We start from the raw sequence: 27839 nt of genomic DNA, 5'->3' as shown, positions 1-27839 counted from the left end.
CGCTCTCTTGGCAGGTTTGTTGTGGTACCGTGTTCTTTACATTTGATGATAATGGATTTGATAGTGCTCCGAGGGATCATCAGAGATTGGGATATTTTTTAATAATCCAATTCTGACTTGTACTTCTCAACAACTTTGTCACTTACTTGTTTGGAGATCTCCTTGGTCTTCATGGTGTTTGAAGATCTTCTTGGTGGTGTTTGGTTAGTGGTGCCTCTTGTTAATGGTGTTGCAGCCTTTGTGACTTTTCAGAAAAGATAGTGTATATACTGACGGACACATGACACTTAGGCTAAGTGCACACGTTGCAGAAATTTTCTGCTCAAAAACCTGAATCCCTTCCCAGAAACCGCACCTATTTTTCCGCTTGTGTTTTTTGCGCGGTTTTGATGCGTTTTTTTTCCGCAGCGGTTTAAAACCGCATGGAAGAGGCCTAAAATGGGGAAAATCCGCAAAATTAATGAGCATGCTGCGTTTTTTACCGCGATGCGTTTTTTTCGTGGTAAAAAACGCATCAATGTGCACAAAAAGTGCAAAATGCATAGAAATGACTGGGAAGCTTATTTTTAGCGGTTTTATAGCGAAAACCGCGGTAAAAACCGCTAAAAAAACGCTGTGTGTGAACACAGCCTTAGACTGCACACAGGGGGATGTCCTGTCATTAAGCATGTGACTTATGAAGGGATTTGCTTGCAACATAAATTTCAGAGCAAATGGATTGAATACATGTGCACATGCCAAGTTTTAATTATTTGATCCCATAAAATTTATGCAAATATTTTTCTCACTTTACCAACTTAGTCTATTTAGTTCTGATGCATCACGCACAAATAGGATTACAAAAATATTGAAACAGAGATTGTAATGTAACAAAATAGGTAAAAAGTGGGATGAATAATTTCGCAAGTCACTATATATAGAAAGTTAATCGAAGCTAGTCAATTTAACATCGAGACATCGCAATAATTGTGAAAATTGCGTACAAACTCCTTTACGTTATGGTCTGCAGCAAAATTGCCTGTGGATGCGTTTGTGTGCGGCTGAGCATTGACATCTCTAAGGTCTGCCTAAAAATTATCCAATCAGTGATCATTAGCTTGTTCCTTTGCTGGACATGATCATTCCAGCAATAAATTAACTGGATCGATCAAGGAGCAGTTGTGATCCTCCGTGCGAAACACTTGATTATTGTTTACCCAGCAGAATGTGCTGCCGAGCAATAGTTTTAGGGTAGCATAAAATATATGATCACAGATCATTTGCTCGCTGAAAATCACGATTCAAGCATTAATCAGTCAAACACGATAAAGAAATAATCGTGATCCTTTTCTTTTGGAATTGTCACAACACCCTGTGCTTACGAGTCATTGTGCTGCCGACAGTGATGATTTCAATATCTGTATCAATGACCCACTCAGCGCTTAGATTTATCTCCAATTTAGACATTTCTTAAAGGCAAACTCCATTCTTGTGTTACGATATAGTCACAGTTGTCGTTCAGCGTCATGAGTCATCATTGGAGTCGTAGAGATGCTCCTGAATACAGAGAACGAGTTGGGGGTCACAGACTCCTGACAATGTAGTCTTCTCCTATGGATAAATCAAAAGTGGACAATCCCCTCTAAATAGCAATTCCTTAAAGGGGGCTTCCAGGATTTATGACATTTGGTCAAAGGGTAATTTTTAAAAATACCGAAATAACTGGCTCCTACTCTTATCCCCAGCTACTCTGGTGGTCCTTGACATAACTCCATAAATTGCGCTCCCTGTTTTTAAAGGGGTTGTCCACTTCGAGTAGAAGGCTCTGCAGATAAGGAGATGAAGGGCAATCCTGGGCTCAACTGTAATCTGAAAATTGCTTCTTCAGAGAAGATGAGAGCCACCATTCAGAAATAGCAATCCTAAAAGTCAATATCGACCCTTTAACAAGCCTTGACATGTGACTTAGGGTAAAATTCAAATCAGAATCTCTATTTGCAGACACCTGTTTCGGAGTGTTGCCCCTCCTCAGTACAAAGGAAGAGAATTGATTAGCCTGTATGACAGGTGTCTTGACTGTGGTCTAAGGAGGAGAGACATTACCCTCTTAGATCCAAACAGTAACCTGTTAGGAATAAGATATTAAGTGTCCCACTCTGTCCAGCGCCTCCACAGGACTAGTGAAGTATTGCACAGTTCTCATTCAAATCAATGGGAATTTGCGCCTTTCCGATGTGAAGGTACGGGACTGGGCAGGTAAGGGTTACTCGGATATGTTGTGAGATAATGAAGGAAATGTGATGGGGGAGGAATGAGCCATGGGGGATTCTAGCGGTCTGCATAATGAGGAATTAAAGAAAAAATGAGGACGAGTGAGGAACAAAGCAAGGGATGATCGGGGGAAAAGGAAGATAAATTTAGAAATAAGGACAACAAAGAAAGGAGGGGAGACATTAGCGGAATGGAGGGAAGAAAGGATTGAATGTGACACACAAAAGAGGAGGAAGACGAGGAGACGGGCATCGGAAGGGATACAGGCAGGGTAGGCATGGGGCGAGGGGGATGGGCGCTTGTTTTGGAATTGACCCCAGGCACTGATGGACTTTAGATGCAGCCAAACTTTTTTTTTCTTCATCTGGCACCAGAATCCAAAGGGACAAGAGGAGGGTCCAGAGTGCCCCCCAGGGAGGGAGGAGTTCATCCCAAAAATCAGCTCCTGTTTCAACAAGTGCTTCTTTCCCGAGAAGGAGAAACGCACACCGGCTGCTATTTAAAGAAGGAATTGCTCCATTCTGCTTTCCTTTGGAATGTTTCTTCCCTTTTTTTCTTGAAATTTAATTTTAGGATCATCAAATTCTCATCTGTAAATTCCACAGGACGCGGGAGGACAATGGGCAGAGGGGTGAGTACTCCACACGAAGGGGTAATGGGTGTATGTGTGTACTGTGCGGGTCAATGTGCGCTGCACAGCGAGGACGTGTCCACATTATGGAGAAATGGTGGCACATGGGCTGCGGGATCTATCCACAACAGCCGAGAACACACCAGGAGATCTAGTTCTGAGTAATCTCTAAGATGGATTGTAGGAATTGATTGTCTCTTTGAAAATGTAGTTCATAGAAATGTTCAAAGATATTTCTTTCGTTTTGCAAGCGATGCAAATGTATATCCTGTATTATACTCCAGAGCTACACTCACTATTCTGCTGGTGCAGGTACTGTGTACATACATTACCGATCCTGTACTGCTCCTGAGTTACATCCTGTATTATACCCCAGAGCTGCACTCACTATTCTGCTGGTGCAGTCACTGTGTACATACATTACATTACTGATCCTGAGTTACATCCTGTATTATACTCCATAGCTGCACTCACTATTCTGCTGGTGCAGTCACTGTGTACATACATTACATTACTGATCCCGAGTTACATCCTGTATTATACTCCAGAGCTGCACTCACTATTCTGCTGGTGCAGTCACTGTGTACATACATTACATTACTGATACTGAGTTACATCCTGTATTATACTCCAGAGCTGCGCTCATTATTCTGCTGGTGCAGTCACTGTGTACATACATTACATTACTGATCCTGTACTGATCCTGAGTTACATCCTGTATTATACTTCCAGAGCTGCACTCACTATTCTGCTGGTGCAGTCACTGTGTACATACATTACATTACTGATCCTGAGTTACATCCTGTATTATACCCCAGAGTTGCACTCACTATTCTGCTGGTGCAGGCACTGTGTACATACATTACATTACTGATCCTGAGTTACATTCTGTATTTTCCACCAGAGCTGCACTCAATATTCTGCTGGTGCAGTCACTGTGTACATACATTACATTACTGATACTGAGTTACATCCTGTATTATACTCCAGAGCTGCACTCACTATTCTGCTGGTGCAGTCACTGTGTACCTACTGTACATTACATTACTGATCCTGAGTTACATCCTGTATTATACCCCAGAATTGCACTCACTATTCTGCTGGTGCAGTCACTATGTACATACATTACATTACTGATCCTGAGTTACATCCTGTATTATACTCCAGAGCTGCACTCACTATTCTGCTGGTGCAGTCACTGTGTACATACATTACATTACTGATCCTGTACTGATCCTGAGTTACATCCTGTATTATACCCCAGAGCTGCACTCACTATTCTGCTGGTGCAGGCACTGTGTACATACATTACATTACTGATCCCGAGTTACATCCTGTATTATACTCCAGAGCTGCACTCACTATTCTGCTGGTGCAGTCACTGTGTACATACATTACATTACTGATACTGAGTTACATCCTGTATTATACTCCAGAGCTGCGCTCATTATTCTGCTGGTGCAGTCACTGTGTACATACATTACATTACTGATCCTGTACTGATCCTGAGTTACATCCTGTATTATACCCCAGAGCTGCACTCACTATTCTGCTGGTGCAGGCACTGTGTACATACATTACATTACTGATCCCGAGTTACATCCTGTATTATACTCCAGAGCTGCACTCACTATTCTGCTGGTGCAGTCACTGTGTACATACATTACATTACTGATACTGAGTTACATCCTGTATTATACTCCAGAGCTGCGCTCATTATTCTGCTGGTGCAGTCACTGTGTACATACATTACATTACTGATCCTGTACTGATCCTGAGTTACATCCTGTATTATACTTCCAGAGCTGCACTCACTATTCTGCTGGTGCAGTCACTGTGTACATACATTACATTACTGATCCTGAGTTACATCCTGTATTATACCCCAGAGTTGCACTCACTATTCTGCTGGTGCAATCACTGTGTACATACATTACTTAACCTGTACTGATCTTGAGTTACATCCTGTATTATCCTCCAGAGCTGCACTCACTATTCTGCTGGTGCAGTCACAGTGTACATACATTACTTAACCTGTACTGATCTTGAGTTACATCCTGTATTATCCTCCAGAGCTGCACTCACTATTCTGCTCGTGCAGTCACTGTGTACATACATTACTTTACTGATCCTGTACTGATCCTGAGTTACATCCTGTATTATCCTCCAGAGCTGCACTCACTATTCTGCTGGTGCAGTCACTGTGTACATACATTACATTACTGATCCTGTACTGATCCTGAGTTATATTCTGTATTATACCCCAGAGCTGCGCTCACTATTCTGCTCGTGCAGTCACTGTGTACATACATTACTTTACTGATCCTGTACTGATCCTGAGTTACATCCAGTATTATACTCCAGAGCTGCACTCACTATTCTGCTGGTGCATTCACTGTTTACATACATTACATTACTGATCCTGAGTTACATCCTGAATTATTCCCCAGAGCTGCACTCACTATTCTGCTGGTGCAGTCACTGTGTACATACATGACATTACTGATCCTGAGTTACATCCTGTGTTATACTCCAGAGCTGCACTCACTATTCTGCTGGTGCAGTCACTGTGTACATACATTGCATTATTGATCCTGTACTGAACCTCAGTTCCATCCTGTATTATACTCCAGAGCTGCACTCACTATTCTGCTTGTGCAGTCACTGTGTACATACATTACATTACTGATCCTGAGTTACATCCTGTATTATACTCCAGAGCTGCACTCACTATTCTGCTTGTGCAGTCACTGTGTACATACATTACATTACTGATCCTGAGTTACTTCCTGTATTATACTCCAGAGCTGCACTCACTATTCTGCTGGTGCAGTCACTGTGTACATACATTACATTACTTATCCTGAGTTACATCCTGTATTATACCCCAGAGCTGCACTCACTATTCTGCTGGTGGAGTCACTGTGTACATACATTACATTACTGATCCTGTACTGATCCTGAGTTACATCCTGTATTATACCCCAGAGCTGCGCTCACTATTCTGCTGGTGCAGTCACTGTGTACATACATTACTGACCCCGAGTTACATCCTGTATTATACCCCAGAGCTGCACTCACTATTCTGCTGGTGGAGTCACTGTGTACATACATTACATTACTGATCCTGTACTGATCCTGAGTTACATCCTGTATTATACTCCAGAGCTGCACTCACTATTCTGCTGGTGCAGTCACTGTGTACATACATTACATTACTGATCCTGAGTTACATCCTGTATTATACTCCAGAGCTGCACTCACTATTCTGATGGTGCAGTCACTGTGTACATACATTACATTACTGATCCTGAGTTACATCCTGTATTATACTCCAGATCTGCACTCACTATTCTGCTGGTGTAGTCACTGTGTACATACATTACATTACTGATCCTGAGTTACATCCTGTATTATACCCCAGAGCTGCACTCACTATTCTGCTGGTGCAGTCGCTGTGTACATACATCACATTACTGATCCTGAGTTACATCCTGTATTATACCCCAGAGCTGCACTCACTATTCTGCTGGTGCGGACACTGTGCACGCACATTACATGACTTCTCATCTTACCGATCCTCCTGCATTATCTTCTGTAGAATGATCTATGAAGATTCTCTCTTACATTGTTTCTCTGTTGATGTTATTAGACTCATGAATCAGACAATTGAATAGTTAACACTTCACATATGGTTAGCATAAAAGATTCCTGCACCCTCCCAATGGCGTTACGCCCATTCACCCTGGATGAGGATAAAGGAGATTTATGGGTTACGCAATAAATGACTTCTCAGGGGGAATCCCTTATGAACCTATAATATGAGGGCCACCGTGACTGCTCCAGATAAAATTATGAAAAAATGTGAGTGGGTCTAAAGAAGTTTGGACTTCCACTAATCAGATACTTGACACATTCTGTGGATGTTATTGATGTATCTGGTAAGGGAATCCCTCTTTATCCAATTAATGACCATTGGAGTACTAATCAAAGGTTCCAATCATACTGCTCATACTTATTTTTAGAAAATGTTTGGTCTACTGGATATTGCATCACCACCAGTCAGACAGTTGACATGTTCAATAGATGTTATTGCTGTATCCAGTAGAAAAACAACCTTTAATGACTAGTGTCCTGATCAGATCACTGGTCAGGCATGTCCAGTCTTCATTCATGGTCTGAGTCTTTACGACAATACATGTCAATCCGATAGATGACCTCCACTGTCATGAACTCATTTTCTGCTCCACCAGTTGAGAGTTCCCCTTCCGTTCTCCCTCTGGTGGTGACAGGAGGTAGTGCGGTTGGTTTAAGTGGTAGTGATCTGCCACCTGATGAGGAAGATAACGATTGGATCTCTGGAGTATCAGACTGGATATAAGACAACCAACGCCCTATCCGGGTGCTGGTGATTCAGTCTGCTTCTCAGGTCCTGGACTTCAGCTCTCTTCCAGTCTTATCAAGTTAAATTTGTTTTTTGCTAATGTTCACACTTGCGCTTGTTGGTCAATTTAGTTTTTTGTGTAATCAGCCTGCCCCTGCTGAGGCTATGCTGAAATTCCACTCCTATTGAGCAGTATTTCCATTCTGCTTTTTGTCCCTTATTAGATTGGCCTCTTTTTTGCTCTGTCTCAGAATATTTCAGAGTGCTGACATAGGTTTAGAAGTCTAGTGACTTCAGGGTTAATTTTGCTATCAGAAGTGTTGGACAATATTTTTGTAGGTTTTTTTGGCAGATTGCAGACAGTGTCTTTCCTTTTCTGTCCTTTCTAGTTAGCCGGGCCCCAATCATTTGCTCAGCCTATTTTCCTGCCTTTGTTTGTATTTTCATCTTGTTTCACCGTCAATACATGTGGGGGGTTGTCTTTCCTTTGGGGTCTGCTCTGGGGCAGTTAGTTTTCCTCTTTTCCTGCTTTAGGCTTATGTAGTTCTCCGGTTGTGACGAGGCGTCTAGGACCAACGTAGGAATGCTCCACGACTGCTGCTAGTTGTGCGGTTAAGATCAGGGATCTGCAATCTGCATAGTTACCAACTTCTCTGGTTTTCTGAGACTTAGCTTGTTGTCTTTTTTTCTCCTCAGTGACCCATTCATAACAGAATCACCAGCCTTATCGCAGATTCTAAAGTACTCAAAAGCAGGAAAGAATTGTTAAAAAAAAAAAAGGGAAAAGTGTCAGAATTTTTTTTTTTTATTATTATGTATTTTTTCCTCTTTTTCTCTGGGACCGTAGGAGGATTTTTTTCCTAATGGAGATTATGCAATTGTCTGATCGTGTGGAGCAGCTTGCGGCTGAAGTGCAGGGAATTTCCACCTACCTCATTCAGTCACATGCTGCCGAACCTAAGATTCCTACTCCTGATGTGTTTTCTGGGGATCGGTCTAAATTTCTGAATTTTAAGAATAATTGTAAATTATTTCTTGCTTTGAAGCCTAACTCATCTGGGAGCTCTGTGCAGCAGGTTAAAATTGTCATCTCCTTGCTGTGCGGCGATCCCCAAGATTGGGCTTTTTCTCTGACACCTGAAAATCCTATTCTGACTAATGTGGATGCATTTTTTCAGGCCTTGGGGTTGTTGTATGATGAACCTAATGCCGTTGATCAAGCTGAGAGAACCCTGTTGGCATTAAACCAGGGTCAGGATCCTGCAGAGTTGTACTGTCAAAAATTCCAAAAGTGGGCAGTCCTTACTACATGGAATGATAGTGCATTGGCAGCTCTCTTTCGGAAAGGTTTGTCAGAGACCGTAAAAGATGTTATGGTGGGATTTCCTGTTCCCTCTGGTCTGGCTGGCTCTATGTCATTAGCCATTCAAGTTGATAGGCGTTTACGTGAACGTAAAGCTACACGGGAGGCGCTGCCACCTTTTGAACAAATGTCTGAACCTATGCAATGTGATGGGGTTTTGTCTAGGGCGCAACGTCGGGAGTTTAGAAGGCGTAATAAGCTGTGTTTTTTCAGTGGAGACGCCTCTCATACTATTTCTGTCTGCCTTAAACGAGAGAAACGTTTTGCACACACATTTGCTGTGGGCAGTATACAACCTAAGTTCCTTTTGGCAATTACGCGGATCTGCTCTTTGTCCACATTTTCCACTAAGGCTTTTGTGGATTCAGGAGCAGCTCTGAATCTGATGGATTTGGACTTTGCTAAACATTGTGGTTTGTCCATAACGCCTCTGCAGACGCCCATTCCTTTGAGGGGTATTGATGCCACTCCTTTGGCGGAGAATAAATCTCAGTTTTGGACCCAGGTGATAATGCGAGTTGCCCCAGACCACCAAGAAAATTGTAAATTTTTGGTGCTGCATAATTTACATGATACTATTGTTCTGGGGTTCCCCTGGTTGCAAACTCATAACCCAGTTTTGGATTGGAAATCTGTGTCTGTTGTGATTTGGGGTTGTCAGTGTGTTCTTAGTGACGCTCCTGTTTTCTCCACCTCTCCTCAGTCTCATGATATTCCTGATTATCTGGCTGATTTCTCTGATGTTTTTAGTGAGAGTAAGTCTGCGTCTTTACCTCCTCATAGGAGTTATGACTGTGCAATTGAGTTGATGCCTGGGTGTAAATTTCCCAAGGGTCGGCTTTTCAACTTATCTGTACCTGAACATGATGCTATGCAATCCTATATTAAGGAGTCATTGGAGAAGGGTCATATTAGACCATCCTCATCACCGTTAGGCGCTGGGGTTTTTTTTGCGGCCAAGAAAGACGGATCATTAAGACCGTGTATTGATTATCGTTCCCTTAACAAGATGACGGTTAAATATCAGTACCCGTTACCTCTGATGTCTGATTTATTCTCCAGAGTTAAGAGTGCCTGCTGGTTTACTAAGCTTGACCTCAGGGGGCGTATAATCTTATTCGCATCAAGCACGGGGATGAATGGAAGACGGCGTTTAATACTCCGGAGGGACATTTTGAGTACCTGGTGATGCCTTTTGGGCTCTCTAATGCCCCTTCTGTCTTCCAATCCTTTATGAATGATAATTTCCGAGACTTTGTGGATAAGTTTTTGATCATCTATCTGGATGATATTTTGATCTTTTCTAGTGATTGGGATTCCCATGTGGAACATGTCCGGACTGTGTTTCGGATTTTGAGGGAGAATTCCCTGTTTGGTAAGGGATCGAAGTGCCTCTTTGGTGTACAGAGGATTTCATTTTTGGGATTTATCTTGTCTCCATCGACTATGGAAATGGACCCGGCCAAGGTACAGGCCATTTATGATTGGGTTCAGCCTACTTCTTTGAAGGCTCTCCAGAAGTTTTTGGGTTTTTCCAATTTCTATCGTAAATTTATAGGTAGTTTTTCTAGTATTGTCAAACCACTGACTGATCTGACCAAGAAGGGAGCTGATAGCTTAAGCGGAGATTTACTTCAGCTCCAGTTTTACGGCAACCTGATGTCTCACTTCCATTTCAAGTGGAGGTGGACGCTTCTGAGATTGGTGCAGGAGCTGTGTTGTCCCAAAGAGACCCTGCGACTTCTAAGATGAATCCCTGTGCCTTCTTTTCTCGAAAGTTTTCCCCATCTGAACGCAACTATGACGTGGGGAATCGGGAATTGTTGGCCATGAAATGGGCATTTGAGGAGTGGAGACATTGGTTGGAGGGAGCTAGACATCAATTTGTGGTCCTCACCGATCACAAGAATCTGATTTATCTGGAGTCGGCCAAACGCTTGAATCCTAGACAGGCTAGATGGGCCTTGTTTTTCACGCGTTTTAATTTTGTGGTCTCTTTTCTTCCGGGCACTAAGAATGTTAAGGCAGAGGCCCTTTCTAGGAGTTTCTTTGCTGATTCTCTTAATGTGACCGAGCCTACTACTATCCTAGGTGAGGGGGTAGTTCTTTCTGCCATTTCGCCCGATTTGAGACGTGCCCTGGAGGAATTTCAGGAGTATAAACCTGAGCGTTGCCCTATGAGAAGATTGTATGTTCCTGACCAGTGGAGAAAGAGAGTGATGTCTGAAGTCCATTGCTCAGCATTGGCTGGTCATCCGGGTATTTTTGGTACCAGAGATTTGGTGAGTCGGTCGTTTTGGTGGCCTGCCTTATCTCGTGATGTCAGGAATTTTGTACAGTCCTGTGGGACTTGTTCTCAGTCTAAACCCTGTTCTCGTTCTAGTGGGTTGCTGATACCCCTGCCGGTGCCCAAGAGGCCATGGACCCATATCTCATGGATTTTATTTCTGATCTTCCTGTCTCTCAGAGAATGACTGTTATCTGGGTGATTTGAGATAGATTTTCGAAGATGGTCCATCTTGTACCACTCCCAAAGTTGCCATCTTCCGCTGAGTTGGTGCCCTTGTTTTTACAACAGGTGGTTCGGTTACACGGGATTCCTGAGAACATTGTGTCCGATAGAGGGGTCCAGTTTGTTTCCAGATTCTGGAAAGCCTTTTGTTCCAATCTGGGAATTCAGTTATCCTTCTCCTCCGCGTTTCATCCCCAGACCAATGGGCAGACTGAGAGAACAAACCAGACCCTGGAGTCTTATTTAAGATGTTTTATATCTGCTGATCAAGATGACTGGGTCTCATTTTTGCCCTTGGCCGAATTTGCGCTGAACAATAGAGCTAGTTCTGCCACTCTGATGTCACCCTTTTTCTGTAATTTTGGGTTTCATCCTCGATTCTCTTCAGGGCAAGTGGAATCTTCATCCTGCCCAGGTGTGGACACTGAGGTTGTGAGAATGCAGCAGATATGGGACCAAGTGGTGGATAAGTTGTCACTCTCTCAGGAAAAGGCCCAGCATTTTTCTAACTGGCGTAGGACCATTGGTCCCCGGTTTAAAGTGGGTGATATGGTTTGGCTGTCGTTTAAGAATATTCCTATGAAGGTTGCATCTCCAAAATTTAAGCCAAGATTTATTGGACCTTATAAGATTTTGGAGATTCTTAATCCTGTTTCTTTTCGATTGGCTCTTCCAGTTACGTTCAAAATCCATAACGTATTTCACAAGTCACTGTTAAAGAGATTTGTTGAGCCAGTAGTTCCTGTGGCGGCACCTCCTGATCCTGTATTGGTTAAAGGCAATGTGGAATATGAGGTAGAGAAAATATTGGATTCTCGTTTGGTTAGACGGAGACTCCAGTATTTGGTCAAATGGAAGAGTTATAGCCAGGAGGATAATTCTTGGGTCTCTGCCTCTGATATTCATGCCAATAAATTGGTTCATGCTTTTCAGCGGGCCCATCCTGATCGGCCTGGTGGCATGGATGAGGGTTCGGTGACCCCTCCTCAAGGGGGGGTACTGTCACGAACTCATTTTCTGCTCCACCAGTTGAGAGTTCCCCTTCCGTTCTCCCTCTGGTGGTGACAGGAGGTAGTGCGGTTGGTTTAAGTGGTAGTGATCTGCCACCTGATGAGGAAGATAACGATTGGATCTCTGGAGTATCAGACTGGATATAAGACAGCCAACGCCCTATCCGGGTGCTGGTGATTCAGTCTGCTTCTCAGGTCCTGGACTTCAGCTCTCTTCCAGTCTTCTCAAGTTAAGTTTGTTTTTTCCTAATGTTCACACTTGCGCTTGTTGGTCAATTTAGTTTTTTGTGTAATCAGCCTGCCCCTGCTGGGGCTATGCTGAAATTCCACTCCTATTGAGCAGTATTTGCCATTCTGCTTTTTGTCCCTTATTAGACTGGCCTCTTTTTTGCTCTGTCTCAGAATATTTCAGAGTGCTGATATAGGTTTAGAAGTCTAGTGACTTCAGGGTAAATTTTGCTATCAGAAGTGTTGGACAATATTTTTGTAGGTTTTTTTTGGCAGATTGCAATGTCTTTCCTTTTCTGTCCTTTCTAGTTAGCCGGGCCCCATCATTTGCTCAGCCTATTTTCCTGCCTTTGTTTGTATTTTCATCTTGTTTCACCGTCAATACATGTGGGGGGCTGTCTTTCCTTTGGGGTCTGCTCTGGGGCAGTTAGTTTTCCTCTTTTCCTGCTTTAGGCTTATGTAGTTCTCCGGTTGTGACGAGGCGTCTAGGACCAACGTAGGAACGCTCCACGACTGCTGCTAGTTGTGCGGATAAGATCAGGGATCTGCAATCTGCATAGTTACCAACTTCTCTGGTTTTCTGAGACTTAGCTTGTTGTCTTTTTTTCCTCCTCGGTGACCCATTCATAACACTCCACCTTGTCTCAAGACAACAATCGTAGCTGCCGTATCCAAGAGAGATCCAAAGGCTTCTATGTCATCTATTTTCCCTCATATTCTCGACCTTGAAGTTGACCATAAATATAGCTCTATCCAATGTCCTCATCAGAGTCCTGGTCTGATCAGATGTAGGTTTTAGTAACAGTGGGTCTAAGTACCACCAAAATAGTCATAATTGTCTGGTTGGTTATGTTGTCAACGTATCTCGTGGGAAATCAACAAGTGCTATGATTAGGGCTCATACTCATCTGCGTGAAAAACGGACAAGTGCAATCCGATAAAAAATCGTAGTGCATTCTGACTAATATTATTCTATGAGTCACAGCTCATCTACGATTTTATTCCTAGCTCAGATTGGATTGAGAAAAAATTGTCCCATGCTGCGAGTGTCTTTGTATAACGCACGTGACTCGTCAATGCAAGTCAATGGGTGAGGGAAATAAAATCACTCAGCACATGGACCATGCCTGTCCTGTCCAATTTTTACCCACTCATCTCCTAGAAAACCAAACATTTCATCCGCCGTGTATTGTAAAATCACAGTGTGACCCGACAGAACTTAAAGAAAAAAATGGTGTGGGATGCCCCTACATTTTAATAACCATCTGAGGGAAAGCGGACAGCTGGAGGCAGATGTTTGTAGCCCGGGAAAGGAGTAAGGCCGGGGTCACACTAACCGATGCAAAATACGGTCCGTAGTTTACATGCATAATACGGATGAATGACCCCTAAATAGTGCTCCGTATGTCATCCGTAAGCAAGGTGTGGTCGCGTATTTTGCGCATGTCTGCATCCGTATGTAATCTGTATGGCATCCGTATGCAATCCGTATGGCGAGATTTTCTCGCAGCCTTGCAAAATGGACATTTAACGGTTTTGAGGCCTGCTAACTATTTAAATCATTAGCCTGCACCCTATTTATTGCCTCAGGAACAGGTGGCTGCCTCCATTCTGTCCATTTGTGACCTTGCCTTCACTAGGTGTGTTGCTGTTGTATGTGCAACATGGCAAACAGTGAGTTTCAACACAACTGAGCAGGTTCTCTTCAACTGGCTTTTGTCACGCCGCTTTGGCCAACCATACCCAGTGATAGTGGATCTGCGGAGGATCAAAATAGACTACTCACTTGATAATGCATAGAAAAGGCGTGCTATCCTTATTCAATTAGTCAATTTTTTGGCAGCTAACTATATTCCCAAATCAAGGCGAACAGCCTCAAGAACATCATGCTCTCTCTATGTATTATCAAGTGAGTAGTCTATTTTGATCCTTTGACTTTCCCAGTATAGCGCGGTGAAATATTGTCTTTTTTACAGACATGCAATATGTGTCAGAAACGCGTAAGTAGCCTTGCCTGTCATGGTGGCTTATTAATATGATTTGAAAACCTTCCTAATAAATGTGAGTTTTATCTTTTTTATATAATTTTGCTGATGGAGACCACCTCTTTTTTTCCTTTGGATTGGGATTTAGAGCACCAGTTGAACCACACTGGACATCTCCTGGCATCAGACCGCTTATGGACACTGATGTACGGTATGCGTAAAGAGTTTGCATGTTTTTATGCTCTTATAAATTGTGGTAAGTTGGGGAAGGAGAAGGCGGAAGAGCAGCCTGTGGTTGCTGCTGGCTACTTTGCCCAACATCGCCCTGTGTGGGGGCATACTGTTGCCCATGATGTGGGTAGTGTGCTTCCTCCTGGGATTGTTGGGGGTACTGGCCAGAGTAATAATGAAGAGGGGCATCTTATTGGCTCGGGTAGGCCCGTGTCTCATACCCACCAATATAGCCATGTCGTCCCCAACCAGGTTGGGACCAGCCTCCAACACTGGGTGGGAAAAAGTGGCCATATTGGTGGGGTTGGCTAGAGGCAGACATATGTTGCTGGTGTTGTAAAGGTTGGGTAGGGGGAGGAAGGGGGTGAGGTGTAGGCCCACGTATTTGAGGATCCTCAGAGCCTGCTTGAGCAAGCATCTGTGTGGGTGGTCTCATGCGCATTAGATTTCTGGGGGAAAGCTGCCCCCCTCCAGATATTCAAACAGCTCATATGGGGTATTGGGGGGTGTGCTTACATCAAGCAGGATCTGAACACATCCTCGAATACGGAGCCTCACCTCACGGGAAAGGGCACGTAGATAAAGGGCCAGGCTACGTGAGTATGCCTCCTCCCCATCATCTGTATTCACTCTAGCCAGATAGTTGACGACCCCTGTGTCCACATTGGTCTGGGTATCTTGGGCAGGGATCTGGCGCCTTCTTCGTCCTCGCCGGGATATTCCAGCAAGTTGTGGGGAGCCCCGGATCTGGGCAGTTGGGCTGCTGCTCATGTTGCCCTGCTCCTCCAGTATGGCTGATGGTGCAGCAGCAGATGGTCCTGGTGGTGGGGTTTGTGGCGCAGGCAATGGGTTCTCCTGAGAGGATTCTTCACCCATGCTTCTTGTAGGGGGAGAAGATTGACCAGCCACCTCATCCCCTACAGGATCAATGATGGGCTCTGTATCTGAGCCCGTTCCTCTATCCGTAAGGTTGGACTGAGTTCTGTTATGAAATAGAACAGAGCCAAAAATACATCAATATTTTTGGCCATGTAAAGTATCGGTGTAATGTGGTGTGAGGTATCTACTTACGGTCTCAGATCCAGAATAGGGGCGAGGAAGGAGAGGCGGTCATAATAGATGTATTTTCGGTTTACGTGGCCCGCATCACCACTCCTGGACCGCTGCTGACGTTCCCGCCTGTACTGATCGCGGATTCTGCGCCAGCGTCTCATCACATCTTCCACTGCAATGTGACAGGAAATATTCACAATTTAACATATTTGATCGGTCAAATTTGATACCAGTAGTCTAGGCATGTGGCCTTCTGGGGTGTGCTTTCTACCCAGGTTGGCATATCTAATTGGGGCATCCAGGCCAGATACACAGGGTCACAAAAGTTCATGTATCAAGTAACTACACTTAATAACTTGGTTGGCTAAGAGGATGAGGAGCTTGTGGCCTGGGCCAAATTATGGCAGTGTCAAACCATGTGTCACATCAAAATCTACCCGCCTCATGAGGAAAAAAGTACAAGCACAGGAAGGGGGGGGCTGATTCTATATGCATTTTTTGATGTGAGGTAATTTTAATCATTTTTTGGCTTGTACTTACTCAGTTTCTGCTGCTCCTCACGTAGCCGATCAGCAAAATCATGGAACATCTGGCGACATATGCGCCTCCATGACGCCTCCTTTCTTGCCTGGTTCGCATAATGGGCATCACGTTGGTCCCAGAGTTCTGGCTGCTCCTGCACCAGTATAATGAGCATCTCCACATTGAGGAAATATGGCGCCATGATGCTGCTGTACTCCGTGGAGGCGTACTTTCTGGATGTCTGGAGCGCTTTTTGAGCTCATTTGCATGTCTAGGCTTCCTGATGATGGATTGGCCCATTTCCTGTCACCAGCTAAAAGTAATCCGTATTTTTTACGCACCCATAGACTTGCATTGGCGTACTACGGGCGTAGTATGCTGACAATCGCAGCATGCTGCAATTGGCACGGACCGTAGAATACGGACGAGAAATATACGGCTGTTGGGAGCAAACCCATAGAGAATCATTGGTCCGTGTGTAATGCGTGCTTTTAACGCCTCTCACTCGTCCGTATTCCTCTCTAGTGTGACCCCGGCCTAATGCCCAGGCTATTAATATCAGCACACAGCTGTATACTTAGCCTTTGCGTGTTATTAAAATGGGAGACCCCCAAAAAATGATCTGGGGGCCCCCTAAAATTAGTAAATAGCAAAGGCTAGGGAGACAGCTGCAGGCTGATATTAACAGGCTAGGAAGGGGCCATGGATATTGACCCCCTCCCAGACTAAAAACATCAGCTCTCAGCTGCCCAGAATTGGCACATCCATAAGAGTCTGGCGCTCAGCCTCCCCTTTTCCCACTTGCCCTGGTGCAGTGGCAAGTGGGATAATTGTATTGGGGTTGATGTCAGCTTTGTTTTGGCAGCTGACATCAAGCTCAGAGGTTAGTAATGGAGAAGTGTATATAAGACACCCCCATTAGTAGCCCCATAATCAAATTGTAAAAAACACACAGCCTGAATAAAGTCTTGAAATAAACACTCCTCCCTTTTACCCATTTTAGTTTAAAAAATTAAAAATAAAAAGCAAACATACTAAGCTGACCAATGAGAAGATAATCCATTGATGCCCATGTCCCTGTAAAAGACAAAAAAATAAAAACCCACTATATTCCTCACATGTCCGACGACAAGATAATCCATTTGTCCTGCCACTAGATACCATGCTGAGCGTTGGTATAATGTGAGCGTTCAGCCTGGCATCCAGCAGAAATGCTCAGCTGTGCATGATAGGACAGCATTAGTATCTCACAGTGACGTGAATAAAGTGAGTAGAGTTCATAGCCAATGAACTCCGTTCACCTCACTGACGTCACTGCTAGGGCGTGAGAACTTTTTTAATATAATTTGACTATGGGGTTAGTAATGAGGGCGTCTTATAGACACTTCTCCTTTACTAACCCCTGGGCTTGATGTCAGCTGCCAATAAAAAGGTGACAAAACCCCCCAATAGTATTAAATCACAATCACCCTGCACCAGGGCAAGTGGGATGAGCGAAGGGTGATCATAAGAATTGGAGCATCTTATAAGATGCACCATTTCTGGGGTGGCTGAGAGATAATGTTTTTAGTCTGGTAGGGGGCAAATATCCATGGCCCCTTCCTAGCCTATTACTATCAGCATTCATCTGTCTGCATAGCCTTTGATGTTTATTAATTATAGGGGGACCCCAAGCCATACTTTTCTTTAATTTGCAACTTAAATACATGTACAGTAAGCTACATACACAAAGCAATGGTTATATCTCTCACTCACATATTTCTATCTATCTGTCATCTATCTGTTATCTATTTATCATCTCTCTTTATCTATGTATCTGTCTATTATCTATCATCTAATACCTATGTTAGGCGTCAGGTTTCTGCGTCTGCTCTGCAGGGATCTAGAGCCTCACATTCTACGGTCTCCTGCTGTCTATCTACTGCAGAGAAGATTACTTTGCAGCAGACCGCTCCAGCGACTAAGTTCCTCTGTGCTCATACTGGGCATGCTCATGAGACGATCTCCCATTGGAGATCGGGAGTCATGTGCCCAGGTCCTGCTCCAGATCTCATTGGTCCATCTCAGAGATCTGGAAGGTCCCGCACGGCTATAAAAAGTGCGCATGACCGTTCCGCCATGCGCTAGTATAGACTATACTGCTATGTGTGAATGGTGACGGATGTATGATTCTGGTGACAGACTCATTATTAAACCCCTTCCCTCTGTTATTACGCATGTGGTTAGGGAATTAGTTCAGTAGTCTGCGCCAGTCTGTGGCAAGCCTTAGGCCACTGTGCACACCGCACCTCTGCGCTAGCGTCCGACATTGTGCCTGCTTTGTAGCTATGTCGTCCAGTGGCAGTGTCCTGCGCCGCGCTGCAGTTGCAGCCCTTCTTGGCGTTCGCAGTAGCGACGCCGCACACACGTTAGGTCTAGACGGACGCAGCTCCTCTGTCTTAGCTCCTGTGACCAGATACTGTGTGTGTATTTACCTGAGGCCTGGGACACTAACAGGTTCAGCGTTTTGTATGTTTTTTGTTGCGGCACCTCTGTGTGTGAACAGAGGCCGCTCTGCGCACTTTGGGTGAAGTCTAACCCGTGCGCATTATACCGCCATATTGCTCGTCTGTCATTACCTAGCAGCGGTGTAACACCTACTGCACGGTGGACCCCGAGCGGCGAACGCACTTTATTATTTATTTTTATTTAGTGCGTTCCGCCGTTCCTAACAATCTACTATCTATTTATTATCTATCATCTATCTGTCTACTATATATCTATCTATTACTGTATCTATTTATTTATTATTTATCTATCATCTATTATGCTATTATCTATTTAATTATTATCTATCTATCTATTATCTATCTAGGTACTAAACAATAGTTTGATGGAAAACTACCTTTAAAAGACATAGAGAATTACTCTATGCAAAAGCTGATGTTAAAATCGCATTGCATGTGGATTGCATATAGGCATGTCATACGGATGCTATGTGAGAAAAGTCGCATTGTGCTCGCATGACACAAGTCCGATTTTTCAGGAACAACATCGCACCAATTTTATTAAAATTAGATGAGATTTTTTGGTCCAAGTCTTTATGACAATACTTGAGATTCTCGTACTTGACCTATCAACTTTTCTCCAGACAACACGATTGCAGCTGCCATACCCAAGAGAGCCTACTGCCTTTAGCGCCTTCGTTAGTGCCTCACGTTGAAGATGATGTAGTTTGCCTGGAGTTCTGAGCATGTGTTTTTTCACTCTTCTTGGCTGACAGAATGTGAGCTGAGGAAATCTCCATGAAGTTGGATTTGTGCTCAACTCTAGGACATGATGGGACAGGTATTTGGTATGTACACTCACTGGCCACTTTATTAGGTACACCTGTCCAACTGTGTGTTAAGACTTAATTTCTAATCAGCCAATCACATGGCGGCAACTCAGTGCATTTAGGCATGTAGACATAGTCAAGACAATCTCCTGCAGTTCAAACCGAGCATCAGTATGGGGAAGAAAGGTGATTTGAGTGCCTTTGAACGTGGCATGATTGTTGGTGCCAGAAGGGCTGGTCTGAGAATTTCAGAAACTGCTGATCTACTGGGATTTTCACGCACAACCATCTCTAGGGTTTACAGAGAATGGTCCGAAAAAGAAAAAAAATCCAGTGAGCGGCAGTTCTGTGGGCGGAAATGCCTTGTTGATGCCAGAGGTCAGAGGAGAATGGGCATACTGGTTCGAGCTGATAGAAAGGCAACAGTGACTCAAATTGCCACCCGTTACAACCAAGGTAGGCAGAAGAGCATCTCTGAACACACAGTGCGTCGAACTTTGAGGCAGATGGGCTACAGCAGCAGAAGACCACACTGGGTACCACTCCTCTCAGCTAAGAACAGGAAACTGAGGCTACAATTTGCACAAGCTCATCGAAATTGGACAGTAGAAGATTGGAAAAACGTTGCCTGGTCTGATGAGTCTCGATTTCTGCTGCGACATTCGGATGGTAGGGTCAGAATTTGGCGTAAACAACATGAAAGCATGGATCCATCCAGCCTTGTATCAACGGTTCAGGCTGGTGGTGGTGGTGTCATGGTGTGGGGAATTTTTTCTTGGCACTCTTTGGGCCCCTTGGTACCAATTGAGCATCGTTGCAACGCCACAGCCTACCTGAGTATTGTTGCTGACCATGTCCATCCCTTTATGACCACAATGTACCCAACATCTGATGGCTACTTTCAGCAGGATAATGCGCCATGTCATAAAGCTCGAATCATCTCAGATTGGTTTCTTGAACATGACAATGAGTTCACTGTACTCAAATGGCCTCCTCAGTCACCAGATCTCAATCCAATAGAGCATCTTTGGGATGTGGTGGAACGGGAGATTCGCATCAGGGATGTGCAGCCGACAAATCTGCGCCAACTGTGTGATGCCATCATGTCAATATGGTCCAAAATCTCTGAGGAATGCTTCCAGCACCTTGTTGAATCTCTGCCACGAAGAATTGAGGCAGTTCTGAAGGCAAAAGGGGGTCCAACCCGTTACTAGCATGGTGTACCTAATAAAGTGGCCAGTGAGTGTAGGTAAAAACAGGAGACTGGATGAGATTGGACCACCGGTCTTGTGTAGACCACTTCTTGTTGGCATAGTTCCCCTGTTATGTTCACAATCTAAACTTCCTGTTTCTAAATATTTTTGTAGCTCCAAAATACGCAGAGGTGATCGCCCTCTTCTCATGACTGATCCCACCACCTCGGACTATTTCTGTCCCAAAATAGTCATGTTCTCACAGAACAAGCTGTCCTTGTGGAATTAGAACTGGAGGTCAGAGGCGTGAACTGACCTCGGGACATGAACTAGAGGTGCGACTCCTACATCCAGGAGACCTAAAATAACTAAACTAAACACAGCTGGTAACACTATAAATCCTCCCTTATGTGATATGGAGTATGCTGATAGAACCTGGGCATGCTCTAGTATTCTCTGGCTCTCTACATAGTTATAGCTGGTACAATGTAAGCTCTTTCGCTCTTTACTCTAGGTGCACATATTTTTTATCTTGTCCTCGGACCTACACTGCATGGTCTGGGAACCTAACAGTCAATATCGCCCATCTTCTATCATCTCACTTTGTAGGAGGGTCGGGAATACTCGCCCGCTGCAACCAATGCAGACAATGGAGGGGGCAAGAAGAAGCAGAAGGAGATGGAAATGGATGAGCTCAAAAAGGAAGTTACTATGGTGAGAAATACCTGACTTGTGATACTTAACGGTGCAAGAATAGAATCATGGTGGTAATTTGTGGTACTGGACTAGTATCTAGATAAGTCTCTTTACAAGTATGTGCGCTCCTCCGCCCGACATGTCCAATGTTGTCAGTTGCCTTTGCCTTAATAATGTAAATAAGTTACACTTTTTCACCAGGATGACCACAAACTTTCACTTGAAGAGTTGGCTCGGAAATATGGCACCGACCTTGCCAAGGTAAGAATGTGTGGGAAAGATTATTAAACCAGCAGTAAATCTGTTCCTAATTACGGTGCTTCTTTTGTTTGACATTTTTGCGTTAACATTAAATGGGACCTTTAACATAAGTAAACTCCCTTTAAATGACATGGAAGCTTACGAATGTCACAACAATACTGGATCCTGAGAGTAACTATTGTTGGATGGGTAATGTTAAACATGACCCTGCTCTTCAGGCCCCAAAGGAGTCAGACCCCACAGCTGTCTGATACTGTCTTTTCCCCTGCCGAGCATCCACATTCTGTGAACTCTGAAATCCTCTACCACCGCTGGCCTAAAGTGACATAACCTAACAAGCAGTGGCTCTGCCAACAGACCCACTTCTCTGCATATAGCATTTTTTTAGGTGGGAGGTGGTGGTGGGGGGCAATGTTCAGAGGCAATTTTTCTGTCTTCATTACATGGGTAAGACCACTGGCATTGTGAGAGGGCTCCAAATTCTATGGAGGATGCAAGATTTTGTTTTAGTTTTGTTCAGAAATAACTAAAAAAAAAATGTTTTTATAACATAGTTCTAGTTCCAACTTTTGACCTAACACTAAACTGCTCATATCTGTCTGTTTGCTGTCTATTCAGAGAGCGGTAGCCAATAACAAACTCGTCTTCACTGCTATGATCTACACAGACAGCGACTAGACAGATGAGTGCTTAGGAGTCAGGGCTAGAACAAAGGAAAGGAGGAGAGCTGAGAATAGAGATATTGTAATTTTACCAGAAAGCTGAAAAACTTGAGGCCAAATTGCAAACGATGAGTAGATCACTATCACATTAAAATCTAATAACGTTATTGTTGTGGGGCTGTGGACTCCACTAATGATGAATCGCTGCACAGAACGACAACCAGCCTGCCGCACAGCCAGAGATCTGTGTGAGCTGATCACATGCCCCAATTACCTCACATTGTGACTTTGTGTCTGTACATCCCACCGCACAAGATCCAAAGCCCCCACATTACACCCCACATCATCGGAGAGAAGGACATGTCACTACGTAGATAAATACCAGGAAAATGATAGACAAATAGACTAATAGCTTCTATAGAGCAGCCAAGGAAAATGAAAGAACCTGTTGCCAGGTGAAAAGTGGCCGGCCTGGTCTTATATTATATTATATTTTATTATTATTTATTTAGTGCATCCACTATGCTAATTTTTACGATCTGTACAAGGAGGTGTTGCTCACTGGATTCTCTATGAGCGCGTGTTTAGGCCGCATAAATGCCATATTAGCTCTACAAGTTAGTTCAATACACTTTCTCTAGAAATATCTCATAATCTGGATTTTATCAATGTCAAATTAAAGGAATTTCTATGATTCATAATTTTGTCTATTTTATAGTTTGTCACTAAGCTTTGTTTTGGCTTTCTGACTTCTCACAGGGTCACACAAACACTCGTGCTGCGGAAATCCTGGCACAAGATGGCCCCAACGCACTCACACCTCCTCCTACCACCCCAGAGTGGGTAAAGTTTTGCCGGCAGCTGTTTGGTGGATTCTCCATCTTGCTGTGGATTGGAGCCATTCTTTGCTTCCTTGCCTATGGAATCCAAATTGCCATGGAGGACGAACCCATCAACGACAATGTTAGTATCATCCACATGTTAGGACACGCTTTCGTCTACACTTTCTGAAACCTCTTTCGTGACTAGTCTCTTCTACCTTTGCTTAGCTCTATCTGGGGGTGGTCCTGGCCGCTGTAGTCATTGTCACAGGATGCTTTTCTTACTACCAAGAAGCAAAAAGTTCCAAGATCATGGACTCCTTCAAGAACATGGTGCCCCAGGTAATGGAATGGTCAGTGGAGACACCTCAGCATGATATCTATCCTTTCAAAGATTCCAAGTTTATGTACTCAAAATAATTAAGTTTAATTTCTACCTCCGCATACCCAATGGCTATGCTTCTGGGATGCATGCCATAGACGGGAAGAAGTGAAAACATTGTCAATTTGGATTGGTTTTCTTCATAGGGTGCAGGAGCAGTTGGATGGACCTCCATTTGAAATATCCAAATCAGGCCAATTTACTCAAGGCTTGACTTGGGATCCTTAAGTAGAAAATCCATCCATAAACCTGGTAGTGATTGATACTCAGACATTGTCATGCCTCATGGTTTTGTCTACACCCATGAGAAGCGAAGGACTAAGTTGTCTTAGCTTAGTGAAAATAATAGGATCACAAAACTACCTTCTGTAAGATCAGTTGATCTAGTGATGGCCTTCAACCAAGATGCTAGCCGATAAGGGAGTGACTGTCTAACTTTGGATGGTCCTGTGTTTGCTCTAGACCTTGGTGCATCCTTACAGTTCACCCTACAGAGAGACATTTCTCCAGCAAAATAAAGCTTTTAGGCGATAATTAGTATCTATGTGTCTCAAATTTTCATTTTGCATTCTTCCAGCAAGCTCTTGTAATTCGTGAAGGGGAAAAGCTCCAGATTAATGCAGAAGCCGTTGTTGTTGGGGATCTGGTGGAGATCAAAGGAGGTGACCGAATTCCTGCAGACATCAGGATTATCTCATCCCATGGGTGCAAGGTACCTCCACTCACACCATGTTCATCACTAGTCATATGGGATGTTCTGAGTGCCAGGAAGTTCCAGCAGTAATTAAAGGAGCTCATGTTCTTCTTCCAGTCTTAGCATATTTTTTGTGATCCCGCCCTGCCAGGTGGACAACTCCTCATTGACTGGAGAATCAGAACCTCAGACGCGCTCTCCAGAATTCACCCATGAAAACCCTCTAGAGACAAGAAATATCTCCTTCTTCTCAACCAACTGTGTAGAAGGTAAGAATGAAAAAGTCTTCTACATGAGAAATCAATATTGCAGATTGACTTATGTTACCTCAACATGGTGGCTGTAAGTAAAAAAGATTGAATGATTTCAGTTCTGTGTGGAGAAAAGAATCCATTGAATCACCTGGGAACCCAAATGAGTGACCATCCATACTTGTATGGTTCCCCATCAAGTAAGGAGTGTTAGGCATCTGGTTCCTGCAGCTGCACAGCGGGAATCCAGAGCCTTGCATCCAGCGGTCTCCCATTCTCCACCGACCGCTCAGGAGCCTGCACAGCAATCTATGCGTCCCAGATGCCCTGCTCAGACCAGCTCTGTAGGACTGGTTGTTGCTGCCACCTCTGGGTCAGCAATAGCAGCGCAAGCTGTCCTGCAGCAAGCCACCCCAGTGACTAAGTCCTCTCGTCGCGCTACTGGGCATGCTCACGAGACGATCTCCCATTGGAGATCGGGAGTCACGTGCTCAGGCCTTCTCCTGATCTGATTGGTTCATCTCAAAGATCTGGAAGGTCCGCATGGCCGCTCGGCCATGCGCTAGTATAGACTCTACTTGCTACCTGTGTGAATGATGACGGATGCATGTGCCTGCGAATGACTCATTAAGACTCCCCTCCCTCTGATATTACGTGTGTGGATAGGGACTTAGTATTAGAGTCAGCGCCAGTCAGTGGCATGATACAGGCCACAGTGCATATCTTCACCTAACTAGCGTCCCAAACAAGACATCAAATTTTCACATCCTAATTTACAGACCTCTAAATTATCAGACCTCAGAACTGACCAGTAAATTTTCGTACTGTAGACAAGACTCCTAAATAATCATATCCTTTGACTTTAAATTACAAGACCTCGAAACAGACCCCAAAATGATTATACTTCTTATTCTAAATCAGAAGTGAGACCAGACTCCTAAATTATCATACTTGATTAAGTTAGAATACCCCAAATCCTAATCTCAAATTATTAGACCTCTAAAACACCAAACCTAAACCAGACTCCTAAATTGTCATACTACTTATAACTCTATGTAATTACACCCCCCCAAAAAAAAATTGACAATTGACCCGTCCTTTAAATTTTCAGCCTTTAGACTAGACACCTAAATTATTACAACTCAGGAACAGACTCTCAAATGATCAGAACTAAGATTAGACTCCTTAATTACCTTAATTATAAGACCTTAGATGAGGCAGACCCCACCATACTTACTAGTCTCATTCTTAATTGGGCCTCTTGACCTTTAGGTACTAATTCCCCTAAACTCCTGACACTGATTAGTGTGAGTACATTGTGTGCCAGGCCACCCCGAGACTGCACACCCCATAACAAATGATATGGTTGGTATTTTTGCCCCTGGTATTGTGGCCCTGTTTGCTCATGAGATAAAAGATCTTGAATCACTCATATTTCCTTCTTTATTTGTAGGGACAGCTCGGGGTGTTGTCATAGCAACAGGAGACCGCACAGTAATGGGTCGAATTGCCACTCTGGCTTCAGGCCTAGAAGTAGGCCGCACTCCTATCGCCATGGAGATAGAGCACTTCATCCACATCATCACCGGAGTGGCTGTCTTCCTTGGTGTCTCCTTTTTCGTCCTTTCTCTCATCCTTGGCTACTCTTGGCTGGAAGCAGTAATATTTCTTATTGGTATCATAGTGGCTAATGTGCCCGAGGGTCTTTTGGCCACAGTCACGGTGAGATGCAGACCTCTGTAGTCACTATTAAATAATGTAGATGTGAAATAACAAGCTCAGTTCTGTCTCGGTATCTTATATGGCTTCCTCATAGGTGTGCTTAACCCTGACTGCTAAGAGGATGGCGCGTAAGAATTGCCTTGTGAAGAACCTGGAAGCTGTGGAGACTTTGGGATCTACATCAACAATCTGCTCCGATAAGACAGGAACCCTGACACAGAACCGAATGACCGTGGCACATATGTGGTTTGACAACCAAATTCACGAGGCGGACACCACAGAGGACCAGTCAGGTTTGTGAAGATACTTGGTCATCACTTGAGGCTGGGACAACCCAGAATATCAATCACCATTCTTTGGTTAACGTCAAGGGTGGATTATCCATAGATATTGTCATGATCCCAGTGCAGGTTTTTGAGCTGCACATCAGGGGTTAATGTCTGGAGCTCAGTGCAGGTTTTGACCTGCACACCTGGGGTTAATGATTGTGGCCTCTTTCTGGTTCTGGGAGAGCTTCTTAAACCCCTGGGAAGCTCCAATCCCTGCCAGTTATACTTTTGTCTTTGGCCGAGTGTGCTGACCTCTGTGTGCCTGTGCCTGTTCGTTGTTATAGCTTGCTTATATGGTTCTGACCCGGTTCTGTTTCCCATTGTGAGTTTGCCTGTTGATTTGGTACTGCGCGATCCTCTCTGTGTATGACTCATTGCCTGTGATCTGACTGCTCTCTGCTCGCCCCTCTTGTACCTTGCAGCTATCTCTGTGTATGACTCATTGGCTATGTCCTGACTATCCTCCCTGTCTATTCCCCTTGCTAACTTTGTCTCGCTGTTACCCTGCTAGGAGTTCTCTTGCAGCTCCTAGCTCTCTGGAGTTTAGGCCACGCCCCTAGCAGTCACTTGCTTCAGGTCCTGCGGCTCTGAAGTACGCATCTACTCGGCTGCTGCCCGCTCCACAGGTATCTTTGAGCACAGTTCGCTTTACTCAGGACACACGCATTGGCTCAGTGAGCAAGTTCAGTGCGGTGTTTCTGACATTTTACTGTCATGATCCCAGTGCAGGTTTTTGAGCTGCATGTCAGGGGTTAATGTCTGGAGCTCAGTGCAGGTTTTGACCTGCACACCTGGGGTTAATGATTGTGGCCTCTTTCTGGTTCTGGGAGAGCTTCTTAAACCCCTGGGAAGCTCCAATCCCTGCCAGTTATACTTTTCAACCGGGTGAGTCAGTCCACCAACATGTCCCCATTCCTGATTAACTATGGGTTTAATCTGCATTTTGGGGAGTTTTCACGGGTGGATTCCGGTTGTCCAGGGGTAGAGGAGTCCGTTCAACGGTTAAAAAACCTCTGGGCTGAAGTCCTGCGTAATATCTCTCGGGCCCAGGGGAGGTACAAATATTTTGCTGACAAAAAGAGAGCCTCGGGAGACATGTTTCAGGTGGGAGAGAAGGTTTGGCTTTCCACACGTAACATCAACTTAAAGGTACCATCAGCTAAGTTGGGACCAAAGTTCATTGGTCCATACGAGATTATGGAGATAGTCAACCCAGTGGCATATAGGTTGCGTCTCCCCGCATCCTTAAAAAAATCCAATGTGTTCCATAAATCTCGGTTGAAATCCGTAGGGTCTGTCAAAGAGGACTCCGAGCCTGTTGTTCCTCCAGTGCTGGTGGAGGG

At 44.2% G+C, this 27839-nt stretch overlaps 1 protein-coding gene across 2 annotated transcripts in view; it reads left to right on the top strand.

Annotated features, from left to right (window-relative positions):
• LOC141082948 (sodium/potassium-transporting ATPase subunit alpha-2) overlaps positions 1-27839 on the top strand; it is a 183895-nt gene that overhangs the window by 112651 nt on the left and 43405 nt on the right. Inside the window, exons 1-9 of one of the 2 annotated variants that reach the window (XM_073567022.1) lie at positions 2595-2881; positions 21288-21392; positions 21576-21635; positions 23057-23260; positions 23347-23460; positions 24078-24212; positions 24346-24463; positions 25899-26167; positions 26262-26460. In XM_073567022.1, the coding sequence (XP_073423123.1) occupies positions 2870-2881; positions 21288-21392; positions 21576-21635; positions 23057-23260; positions 23347-23460; positions 24078-24212; positions 24346-24463; positions 25899-26167; positions 26262-26460 (1216 nt within the window). In that variant the 5' untranslated portion in view covers positions 2595-2869. Of the gene's footprint in view, positions 1-2594; positions 2882-21287; positions 21393-21575; positions 21636-23056; positions 23261-23346; positions 23461-24077; positions 24213-24345; positions 24464-25898; positions 26168-26261; positions 26461-27839 lie in introns of those variants that run through there. The other variant, XM_073567023.1, reaches the window with a different exon arrangement.

The sequence above is a fragment of the Dendrobates tinctorius genome, unplaced genomic scaffold (genome assembly GCF_039654945.1).
Source record: "Dendrobates tinctorius isolate UK_male_01 unplaced genomic scaffold, ASM3965494v1 ptg000019l, whole genome shotgun sequence".
Lineage (NCBI taxonomy): Eukaryota > Metazoa > Chordata > Amphibia > Anura > Dendrobatidae > Dendrobates > Dendrobates tinctorius.
Note: the sequence above shows the minus strand (reverse complement) of the source record. Positions and strands in the feature narration are given on the sequence as shown.